This window comes from Octodon degus, unplaced genomic scaffold, assembly GCF_000260255.1.
Source record: "Octodon degus isolate 3935 unplaced genomic scaffold, OctDeg1.0 scaffold00032, whole genome shotgun sequence".
NCBI lineage: Eukaryota > Metazoa > Chordata > Mammalia > Rodentia > Octodontidae > Octodon > Octodon degus.
In genome coordinates this window covers 7,990,347-8,003,088 of record NW_004524608.1, presented here as the reverse complement: position 1 = coordinate 8,003,088, position 12,742 = coordinate 7,990,347, and the positions used below count along the sequence as shown (strand labels likewise).

The 12,742-nt window shown below is 39.5% G+C and overlaps 1 protein-coding gene across 1 annotated transcript in view; it reads right to left on the bottom strand.

Moving 5' to 3' along the window:
* Positions 1-342: 342 nt before the first annotated feature.
* Cobll1 (cordon-bleu WH2 repeat protein like 1) overlaps positions 343-12,742 on the bottom strand; it is a 233,097-nt gene continuing 220,697 nt past the window's right edge. The window contains exons 12-14 of the mRNA XM_023713791.1: positions 8,865-10,426; positions 6,725-6,901; positions 343-1,562 (exon numbers count right to left, since the gene is read on the bottom strand). Of these exons, the coding sequence (XP_023569559.1) occupies positions 1,476-1,562; positions 6,725-6,901; positions 8,865-10,426 (1,826 nt within the window). The 3' untranslated portion in view covers positions 343-1,475. The remainder of the gene's footprint in view (positions 1,563-6,724; positions 6,902-8,864; positions 10,427-12,742) is intronic.

Below are 12,742 nucleotides of genomic sequence, written 5' to 3'. Positions count from 1 at the left end.
GCCAGGGCCTAGGGGTCCACTGGGAAGCCAGGGCCTAGGGGTCCACTGGGAAGCCAGGACCTAGGGGTCCACTGGGAGGCCAGGGCCTAGGGGTTCACTGGGAGGCCAGGGCCTAGGGGTTCACTGGGAAGCCAGGACCTAGGGGTCCACTGGGAGGCCAGGGCCTAGGGGTTCACTGGGAGGCCAGGGCCTAGGGGTTCACTGGGAGGCCCTTATACATGGCACGCCTTGCTACTAGTACTCACTTGTTTACTGGCTGACAGAAATGCACGCTTCAGGCAAGGTACACAAACGTGCTGGTTGCCATAAACTATGCTTTTTTGAAGAAAAAAGAAAAAGCACTCCAAATATATAACTTGCTTTTATTAAGCAGGAGGGGGAAATCACATTTTTTAAAGCAGCAGATATTCCAACAGCTTCAGGGAAAAACAACTTCATATCAGCTTGTTTGAAAGTATCTTTTAAAATAAATGAGAAATTAAATTCTTGAAGCAGAGAGAAGATACCGAAAAGCTCTAGGCCTTGCCAAATTAGGTGCTGTGTAGCTTCACCATTTGAGTGTTCATGTAAATGTGTAGTAAATTAGAATAATAGCATCTGAACAACATCAGGACTATCTTCTCATTTCACTTGAATTAAACCAGAATTTCTGGAACTTCCAAATAATAAAGTTTTCCAATATGAATATACGCCTACTATTCCTTTCTACATATCAAATGTGCAATAATTGTACAATATTATCAATATTCTCACAGAAAGATTTTTAAGGCTTCTGGCACATAAAGTAAGTAATATTTGTGTGTCAGTGTCATAATTATGTACAGAAAATACTTAAAATTTTCCTGTGCAACTTATACTCTAAAGATTAAAACACCAAGTGTTCATGTTAATACAGTATTAAAATATGCCTCCTCTAAATTTGACACTGATCTGTAATTATAAAAAGAATGAACTAATCTTGTATGCTAAATGATTCATCGATGAAAATAATTGAAATTTATATACTTAATCGATATCGCTGATTTCTAGATCATTCTTTCAGCACAAAACAGCCTGAAATGTAACATAAACATTTCCAATTAAACTAACACTGAGGCAGTAAGTGTCAGGTCTGTTTGCTGGTGTGTCTCATAAGAAAAGTCTATAAATCTTCATTTATACTTTAAGTCACCACTGGAGAGAGTGTGTCTTCAATAAAGGGTAATTATTTCTCATTTGAAAAACAATGAAAGTCATTTATAGCTTGTGTTAAAGTTCTACAGCAGCATATTTAATTTTTACGATGAAAAACCCCCCAAATTATAAATTATAAATTCTAATAATTCTTCTTTTGGCATAATAGCCATAGCATAAAATCTCAAACTTTAACAGATAATATATTAGTGTACATCTGAATATACATTTGCCCACATTCTCCATTGGCGTGAAGCAAGTACGGGAGGCAGAAGCAGGAGATGGCGTACGTGGGGCCACACTTAACAGCCCTCCTGGGCATTGGAGGACAGGGCGTGGCCGAGTCTTGACCTTCCATTCACAGATATTGTATTTGATGGAACGGTAACCTAAGTGGAACAAACACACCTTGCATCCGTCAATTTCAATTCGGACAGCTGCGTACGTTTCCACAATTATCACATTAACTTCTGCTTCATTATAAATGCTAACATTTCATATTTCTCATTCAATAAATCACAGAAAATTGCGAGTTAATGTTCACCCTTCCATGAAACAAAAAAATGAGAGTTGTTATTTCCACAACAAACAAGTTAAATAATCCATTAACACATCTTTGTCGTCATAAAATTACTAAATCAACATAAAGGACAAGAGCACAAACAGACTGCAGGGCAAGCTGTTAGAGAGCATTTTTAGCTAGATTCATTCTGGCTCTTCAGAACTACTTTGGAAAATGTAAAAAATTCAAGTGAATTTCATAACACAATGATTTTTATCATTTTTATAAATATAGATTAATCTGAACTTCTCTTAAAAATTCCTTATTTACTAAAAACAGTAACAACAATAAATGACTTTTATAAATGCTTTCATATGAAAGGACAAAAAAGTCCAATTTATGACTATTATGTCAAAAACAATTGTGGAATGAAAAGGAGCTTTTGTGATTTTAATTAGTGCCCCAATTTCAGTTCTTGCAATTCTTTGTAAAGTAAAAAAGAAAATTTATTTTATGCATTTAAAAAAACCCTAATGGCTCTAAATGATTAGAGATGTTTGTTGTGGTAACATAGGTGGGATCCAGTTAAATGTTGATCAATATTTAGCAAACAAATTATGTCACATTCACACAGTCAAATACTATGTAGTCGTGAAAAAGACAGTATAGAGGTACATGCAATAAGATGGGATGCTCCAAAGAGAAACATGTTTATGAATGATTTCCTCGGGATGCCATTTTTATAGGCAAAATATATTTACATATTTTAAAAGTGGTCTGGAAGTTGATATAGCAGTCTAGCATGAGCAGTTACTTCGGGAGGACAATGGCATTTCCTTTGATATTTAAAAATTTGTTGATTAAACTTCTAAACACAAGACGGCATTATCAGAATGTCCTATAAATTCTGGGGACAGAGATCATGCTCATTTTGGTGCCTCTCTATCTTCACATTTCTATCAGTGCTGAGCACAGTAACGCTATTAAGGTGTATTTCCTGAATGAGATATGGTAACTTTTTGCAAAATATTTCCAAAATATGAGCATGTTGCTTGGATTCTTAGTTCAAGGCACACATTGCACTTACAACAAAGATATTTTTTAAAAATGTCTGAGAATTTAACAATGTGAATATTGGACATCTGTCTTTAAACTTGTAAGAGTTCTCAGTAATATTCATAAACTTGTCTTAATTATATAACATAACTATTAAAACTTTCATCACCTATTTCTATTTTAAAACCATATACACAATCATCAACCGGAAACCTTTTGCTCAAATTCAAATGAAGAAAGTACAAGAGCAGGACACATGAGCAAACAGAAGAAGCCAGTAAGATTCTGGGGGACTCGGCAGCTTCTGATTTTCCTCCAGGCTTCTATCTAACCAGATAAATTCTGCATTCAAAGAATATACTTACTATCAAGGGAAAAATCTCACTCATCAGTTTGGTTTCAGACTTCACCTTTACAAACTATTTGTAATAGTCTAATAAGTCAGATTTGACTAATGTAGGCGTAGTACGTTCTGAAAGCAGCTGAAGAATTTCTTGGCCCCAGAAAGGCCAATTATAATAGATTAATCTTATTCTCTGTAAATATTTGGTGGATTCAGACATAAATTTTAATACGATAGATGATTTATGAACTTTTTTTTTTTTTTAGGGAAGGGTCTACAGGGTGTTCAGGGTCTCGCTACTAGATCGGACTCATAGTGATTCACCTGTTTACAGCCTCCCAAGAGCTGGGATTACAGCCATGCGCCACTATGCCCAGTCTCAATTGGCATCTCAGCGTGCCCCGGGGGCGGGGCCAGCATGGCAGGCCAGGGATTGAACCCTTGACCCTGTGCCTGCTTGCAGGCGCTTTAATCCGCTGAGCTATTTGGCTGGTCCTCTGATTTATGAACTATCAAGAGTTAAGATTTATTAGTGCTTCACATGAAGACAAGACAAATGTCTATGACTGTATGGGAGTAGAGTGAGGCAAAAATTTGGAGACATTTTTCAGAAATATAAAAAAGGTAGCAACAGCACGTCCATGACTGCACTTATATTACATGATCAACTAAATACCTGTTCTAAAGTGAGCCAACCATTATAGTGAAGGTGGCTGCCCCGGTATGAACCAGAGCCTTAAGGTAGGTTAGTACCTGAGGTTAAACTGAACATTCAGATGCCGAGATGTAGACAAAACACAAAGCCAACTTTCTGACAAACAATCTAAACCTGTCAAAATTGCTGGAGAATTTATTTGGCAATATAATTATTATTCGACAAAAGAAATGTCAGGATTTAAAAGAAAGTAGGAAAAACCTTCAGTACAGGACAAAAATGTGGGACTAAAACAAGATCAAAAGAAGGTAAGAACCTACCTCTGTCCATTTCACAAGCTTTTGCAATTTTGGGAAAAGAATACATGGACAGAAAATTTCACTGAACATCATATACAGCCCGGTGGTGGCAAACAAAGATAATAGCCAATCAATTGGGTCAAGCCCCCTACTAAAGTTTTCTTTCTTCAAATTTTGATTTTTTATCTAGAATTTTATACCAATTTATACTAATCTTTGTATAAATTTGTGTAAGTTTCTCTCTCTTGAGGAACCTACAATCATAATTTTTACAATTACTTTCCTGTTTGAATTTTTTAATGGCTATGCACGTATTGGGGCTGGATGGAGCAGGGGGCCTCCCTCGGGCTCTGTACGCACCACCACCGAGCCACACCCCCAGCCCACATCCACTTCTAAACATGACCGGCAACCATGCCACCATCACTACCAAGAATGAGTTTTGCATGCTGTTGCACTTTCTCACCCGTTATTTTTATGGTTTTATTTACACTGTCACGTCAGTTGTATTCTGTTCATTTTACTGTTGAGCAGTGGGAGTCTGTTATTTGAATACAATATTGCACATTCTATTATGTATTTGGGCTATATATATATATATATATATATATATCTGGAGCTATTATGAATAATATTCCATGAATACTTATCTCTAACTCATGGAAAATGAAATCACAATTTTTAGGGTATATAACTAGAAGTGAAAATGCTAGTCATGGAGTGTGGATATTTTGAACATTACTAGATCCTCTGTTCATTTTTAATGAAATAAAATGAGTATGTATAAAATGTTCATTTAAAAGAAATTAGGAACTAACACCCTACAGACTCAGGGCTATCAATAACCTCCTACTCGGAAAGATAAAATTTTATACTCAATAGAAACCAAAGTAATGAGCTTTAAATAGGCTACAATTACAGGCTCATCACTTAGGGTTCCTTTCCTGATAATTCACATCCTGCTCAATTGGAAAGCAATGAGTTTTCCATGGGAAAGGCCTGCTGGACCCGAGCCAGCCGAGACACCACGGGCACCACTGCTGGCTCATACAACACCACTGGCCTCAAAGGTATTTCCAATTTAATACGCAGTCCTCTGCAATTAGTTCATCACAACCCAGGAAAAGCACGGACTTAAGAGTCAGGCAGCTTCTGCGTAGTTCCTTGGCTCCTCCATGGGTCTGATGTGCCACTATTTTTCAGGGCTGGCCCATGAGTGCACAGCAAGCAGAGGCTTCACGTGAATCCTTCTCACACCCACAACAGCAAGTGAAATATTTGGGACTCATGTGCTTAAGATTACAAAGCATTGAGTTGCTAAAGCTTTCTATTGGTAGCGCCTGGTTTGAAATTCACCTTTAACCTACAAGACTAGAAGTAGAAACATTTTCATAAATGAGAATGTGCAAATTATTAACAAGGGTATGTTTTACCCTCAAAAATGTAAACTTGCCACAATCTATGCTATAAACCAATTTCAGGACATATTTAAAGCTACACCAAATTTTTAAGCTATCTGGCACTTCAACATAAGCTCTAAAAATAACCGAAAACAATTCAAGCCAGAGCCTTTCAGTTACGCGAGTACTGCTGAGAGCACTCACTATTTTGCCTTGTGTCCATCTGCCCAGACAGGAGCACCCCATCCTCAAGAGAAGGCGCACGTCACTCACTGCTCTACGCAAGCAAAAAGAGGAAACGGAACTTAGCCAGAAGAGCATGGCAAATGCTGATGGGGCTGGGAGGATGCTTTGCTTTTGTTTTTTTCCATCTTTGCAAAATTTCTATTCCAGTGTAGATTTAATTTCTGTTGAGCTCAATGTTTTGTTCAACACATTTCTTAACTCTTCTTTAAATAGCTTCTAAGATGACTGAAGAAGGAATTCACAAAATGAAATGCCTGGGGAGTCAGTAGAATAATGAGTGACTATTTTGTCTTCAGTACTGCAGTGCTTCTAATGGATGTGTAGAGGGAACGAGAGAAAGGTTTGGGGAGACAGCTGCCTCTGGAAGCATGACGCTGTGGTGCAAAGCTTTGCCCTGTCCACTTCCAGGCCATGAAGGGGACAGAGAGGGGAATTTCCCATGACCTTCCTTTAGTGTCGGCCCTGAGAAAAGCAAACTCTGCTTTCCTCTGTGAAGCTCTTCCATGCCACGGTCAGCAGGAGCTGGGCCACTGTGGCCAGACATGAGGAAGTCTTGCTTTGGTATTAGGTCTCATCTACATTCTCCAGATTTTTCTCTACTGTTTTATTAAAGCTATAAAATGGTCCTTAAAGCCTAACATTTACTTTGGTCCCTGGAGGAGCTATAACTGACAACACTCACAGGCTGCCATCACTGAAAATCCTCTTTTTCTGGAATAGGGATGAGTTTCCAAAAGAATCTTCTTTGTTGTGCTATCAGAATTTCTTAAAATCAGAGTCCAGGGCACTTTCTAAATATAGTTACACAGTGATGAACCAAAGTCATGTTCTGCACCTGGCCTATGCTGGAGAAAAGACCTGATATAATTTTAAGTATGTGAAAGACTCTGGACTCTCTCAGTTTAAACTTTAAAAATGACCCCTGACATAAAAAAGTAACTTCTGGCATCTTTGCTATGTAGATTTAAATGGTAGGAAAAAAATTTCCCTTAAGTATTAGCTGAATGTTGAAAATAAACCCACTGTCACCCCTCTGAGAAAGAAACTTACTCTTTTCAGTTTGGCAGCAGCATCTCCAGAGCGGATTGCAGTCAGCAAACTCTGTCGGATCTGCTCTGGGTCAGAGCTTTGCAATGTTAAGGAACTTTGTCTCTTAAGGGTGAATGATGGGCAGTCAGTTGGAGTTGACATTTGAGAGTTCTGTTCATTATGTGCAGAGTTATTTTGCTACAAAAATAAATGCAAAATATTTATATGAATTCCATGGGAAGAATGGGCCTTTTTTTGCACAACAGTTTCATCACCAACAGTTCTGTAAGCCATCAGCATTTGCCACACTGGGGATTTAGACACAACTCTATTTCCCTGCTTACTGAATCATTCCTGCCGCCACGGTTGAGCCAGAAGATGAAGGTGCCACCTTTCTCTTTTTGAATGTAAGAGGCTAACAAGAAAAGGAAGGACCTCACTGTTTCAAGAATACAGTGGTAATTTTACTGTGTGTGGGTGAAATAATGTTGACTCTGCTGATACATGGAGTTGGCTAGAAAAGCTAAACTAATAATCAAAAAATTCCACAAACTGAAAGGTCACCCATTTTCCCCACGAGGCTAAATTAAATATTAGGAACTTCCAAATTGAAGAATCAAGACCTTAAACTATATAGAGGAAGAGCTAGAAACTGATTTATCTAGCAGATGTCCCATCAAGTAGTCCAAAAAGTTTCTTTCTCAAATTGCCAAGTATACATCTCTTATTGAAAAAATGAGCCACAAAGGGCTTAGCTAGGATTCAAAACTGTATGATCGAAATCAAAGTCCCACTGCTGAGGAACCTAAGAGTTACTCTGCATCACAGGTCATTCTGATGCTACACCACAACAATAAACACAAATGTAAAATGTATGAAAAGAGCCTTCAAGATAAGTATTTCTTTAAAATTATAAAAAATATTTACTTGGCAGTATAGTGAATATTCTTTTACACAAGCAATGTTTGAAAAAGTAGTATGAAATATTTCTGGAACAGTCACCCGCTGTGAAAGTGTTCTTTAAACACTACCAGAGTAAAAGTACACCATGTATTTCTTAAAAATTGCATGATTATCGTGACTCATGCCATGAATTTCATCCTCTTCTTTGAGTATGTTATCTGAACCCCACAAAATACAATGCTGAGTTCGCATACTATGGAGGCCACAGCTCATAAATTACTACAGGTGGATAGTAGTTGATGGTCTGGTAAACATAACAATTAGAAAAGGTGATACGAAATTAACAAATAGGAAATTAAAAATGACTTTTAAAACTACTTTCCATTTAAATTAGTTACATATAACTAATGCTAAGCTGGGGTTGAACATACATGGTGGAAAATGCAGAGGTATGTTTGGAAACTTTCCTCTTTCATACTGCTTTTGTTTCATATAACTAGAACTATTTTGCTACTATGTAGTACTGTAAAATTGGAGGAGGAATTCAAAATAAACCAAAACATCCAAAAAAGTTAAAAACAAATTAGCAAACCTCAGGAAAACAGTAACAACTCTAAACTGCAAACTCTACTAATGTATGAACCAACTTTAAAACACCTGATATTTATGCAATAATATACAAATGTCTTTATAGTAATAATTAATCAAGTGATTTGAATTATAATTCTTAGAGTCTTATGTATATTGATCCCATCTCTACAGTAGCATGATATCAATGAATGTGAATTCAGAATTAACACATAAACGTATTATCATGCCTGATGTCCCTTATTTTAATGACGCTGCATATGGGGGGTCTAGGCAAATAGCTCAGTAGTCTAAGAGCTTGCCTGCCAAACACAAGGTCCTGGGTTTCATAATAATTGAGTGCTCTGGCCTGGGAGATAGCTCAGCGGACTACGCGCCTGCTTAGCCAAGCACAGGGACCGGGGTTCAACCCCCTGCACCACATGTTGCACCTGCCCTGCCCCCGGGGACACTGTGCTGGTGACCAAGTCCAGGCATGGTGGCGAACACATGTAATCCCAGTGCTGGAAAGGCTGAGACAGGAGGATCACTATGGGTCTGAGCTGCCTAGTGAGACCCTGTACCAAATACATAAATGGAAAGAAAAAAAAAAAAAAGAAAGAAAGAAAAAAAGAAAGCAAAGAAAAAGAAACGAGGAATCTGAGTGCTCTTTTTAAAAAGGTAAACTTACATTCTCTGTCACCTCAAGTTGTTGGGTGTCGGGAAACTTATTTCCCACGCAGGTCGCGCACGTCTTCCCGCCTTCTGCACTGGCTTGAGGTGGAACAGGTTCGGCCTCGCTGGAGGACTCCCTGCGCACCTTACTGAAAGACTGTGACCTTTTCACTACAGCCAGGGCAAACGGTGAAGGAGCGGAAGTGGAGAAGGGTCGGGGGGCACCGAAGGTTTTCAGAGTCTTCAGATTCACTGCCGCTGGCTGGGTGGAGGGAGGAGGCGCTGGCTTGGGAGCGATGGGGGGAGGAGCCGGCTTCGGGGTGAGGACCGCATCCTCAGCGCTTCTGACCTGAGGTGGCGGAGCAGGGTGGGTAGCTTTACCTAAGGGAGAAAGAGTCTGCGCTGGAGAAGGCAGTGTGTCCTGTTCTGCATCTTTACTTGGGAGCTCTTTGGAGGCAGTGTTAGGTCCAGTGTGTGTGCTCTTGGCAGCTGCAGATGTGACATAGTGGCCCAATGCTCTCTTCTGCATCTGCAGGAAAAAGGAATTTGGTTTGGCCTGGGGATTTGAAGCCTGAGGTTTTATTTTTGACTCCAAAATATTGTTTATGTCTTCCAAAGTTGGTGCGAAAGGAGCTGTGCTAGTGTCTCCAGCCATTCTGGGAGGTTTCGGAGGCTTGCTCACCACCCCGTCGGGAAAGCTCAAGGCCCTGTGCAACTGCTGCTCGGTTCTCGAGCTGGCTTTGGGTGTGGCGGCTAGCACACGCTCCGTGGGGCGTTCAGCGGCAGCAGCGTCCTCCGTTTGCATGCAAGTTTCTTTCACATTCTCGGAAGCGTGCTTTCGTCCTAAAGTAGGGGCCTTGTGATCATCATTAAACACTTCGGTGTCTGACTCCCAGTCTTTCGGTATTTCCAGGGATTTGACAGGCACTATTTTATAGGTCGTCATTCCAATTTTGGGTATATACTCTCTTGTAATTTCATTCGAAGGTTTTGGTTTAGCGCTGTAGTCCTGTCTGTAAAGTGGAGAATTCTGCAGGTAAGAAACAGCTGAATTTCTATCAGTTCCATCTAGAGGGGATGACCGATCACTACCATAGGCATAAACTGGGTCTTTTCTGGCAAGTCTATCCTCTGAGCATACAGCTAGGGTGCCCTGGCCTCTCCACTTGCTGGAGACAGCTGCAGACTCTTGTAAGCTTAAGGACGAGTGTTGAGTTGATTTGCTATTTGAAGTTTGTACACTTTCATCAACTTTGAAGTCAGCCAAATTATGATCTTGGTGATTCCCATCAAAGCTGCTGTGGGAAGGGGTGGTCTGAATTGCTGCATCTTGCATTTTCGACTTTTCTGCTCTGTGTTGATTCAGTTTTTGATCTGGCTCTGAGACCACTGCTCGAGGATTTTCCTTGGAACTTATGAAACTCGCAGCTTCAGGTGCCTGGCACTTGAATAGCTTGTCAACTTCCACATTTCCATTCCTACTTCTGGCTTCATCTTCTACACAGATTTCTGTTCTTCTCATGCTATTTTGCATCTTATCTTCTGTATTTGTTGCAAGGGCACTGATATCATTTTGAACTATTGAGAGAAGAAATACTTTTAGTATATTTTTAAAAGTACAAAAATTCAAGTTTTCAGTATCTATCTCACCCAACCTGTTATGAGTTTGAGTGCTACAGATCAATTTTAGCTTATTCACTATAAAAATGTAGATAGTAGCAGACAGAAAATAGTGCACACAAAAAGATTTTAGTTTGAAACCGATTTAACCAACGTGGCCACATGTTAACTAATAGCCCCTTTGAGTCTCTTTTTTGTCAGATATAAAAAGGCAAATAAATAGTTTATATTATATACACATAAATACCTTATATAGCAATCATCTTAGGATAGGGCATTACCTGGAACAAACACTCCACAGAAGTTCACAATTTTCCTCCTTTCTGAAGACACTTCCTATATCCTTCCTCTCCCCCCACCTCGCCCAACCCAGCATTTCCCTGTGTACTCTAGGCTGGCCTTGGGCCCTCTGTGTAGCCTAACCTGACCGCCAACTCACGGCAATCTGGCTTCATCCTTCCCCAGTGGAATTACAGGCATGTGCCACCACGCCTGGCAATATTTCTGCCATGTTTAAGGATGAAAACAAAGATACTGACAACTTCAGAAACTTTATTATTCCTCTTCCTTCCATTTAATCTCTCTTTTTTATACCTCCTGGAGTAGTATGTGTGTTTCAACATGAAAACAATTTCAGCTAATGTCTGCTTTAATTAAGGCCAGCATCAGAAAACATTACCTTTAGTAAAAACAATCTAAGTTCACTGTCTTAGTAACTGGCTGTTCTTGCTACTTTTAGAGAGATTTCATTTCAATTACAACCTGGCTGATTTCATAGACATAAAAACAGTTGTACTGGTTTTGTTTTTTTCTGTATGAGCAAAAGGTATTCTTATTCCAACTTCGGGGCCCGAGAGGAAAACAATCTCTTTCCCCTGCATGACTTTTCCTCCTGATTCCAGTTCAGATCTCCTGAAAATGGAAATCACTTGCCAGTGCCTTGCATCATTAGCTTCTACTCAACCAGAAGGTGGCAAAGAGCTCAAGTGGGGAACCTGGAAATAAGCACCATACACACGTGCTGCAGGCCTCGTGTCTGGTACCTAGTGCCCAAGCGATCTCCATACCACTCCCCATGACAAGCCACTTCTCCTGTGTGACCAGTTCTCACCTTCCATATTCTAGTGGCCTCCTTTTTTGCATATGGTAGTAGCGGGCAGAGTATGAGTAAAGAGTCTAACATAAGCATTTGGTAATGAAGGTAATATGCTTTGTTTTCAAAATTCCTATATTAAGTATATAATTTGAAATGCTATTTGTTTTTAGTTTTTCCAACTGAAATGTACCTATTACCAGATCAAGTGTCATCTATTTGAATGACTTCTCCCTGCGATGAAGAGTAACTATGAACTTATGTGATTTAAAAATTAAGAACACATATGATTAGAGAGGAGGCAGATTTGAGCTTCTGCTCCTTACTTACTTGGTTCAGAACTATTTAATATTTATATGAAGAGCACTACTTTGAACACTATTATAAGCACAGAAGAATTTAACAAATGGTTTCTGGCAGTGGGAAATGAGCCTAAATGTATTTCTTCCTCTCATTTCTTTTTCAGTTACCACTGGATATAAGTATTTCCAAGCTCACACAATAGAAACAATTACCAAGAAAAAGTAAATCAATGTAGAAATGTATTTTAAATTAAACCCCCTGTAAGAAACACCAATAATTTGTCTGGGACTTCGGATTTCTGTTTTTCACATTTTCCCTGGGCCATACTCACTCAGTTACTATCTAACTCTGAATTTCTCAACGTTTCACAAGGATTCTCACCAATTACCAGGCCAGCAAGCCCAGAATGACTCCTGCGCGCAGCAGCGCCTCTGTCCTCAGCCGTATCTGACAGCGCTGCTCCTCCAGTTTCCTTGCACAACTGGGCTATTTTCGAAGGATAGAGAAAGCCATTTTTTTTGGACTGCCCCTGACCTTCCCCTGCTCAGAGCCAACACTGACATCCACTACCTGACAAAAGGTGGTTTAAAAACATGTACGCAGTAGGTGAAAAGGCAACACAAAATGACTTGAATAACAGAAATTATTTATTTTCAGTGTCACCGAAAAGTTGAGAAGTCATTACAATGCATTCATGCACACCAAGTATTACGCACATGTGCACGTAGCACTAACTCGCAAGGCAGCTTTCATTAAACATTATTTAATTTGACCATTATTTAAAAAAGAAAGAAGTAGCTTTTAAATGACTGCTCAAAAGGAATGCTACTGTCATTACATCTCCTCCTCAGTGCACTGCAAAGTGGTGCCAGCACAGG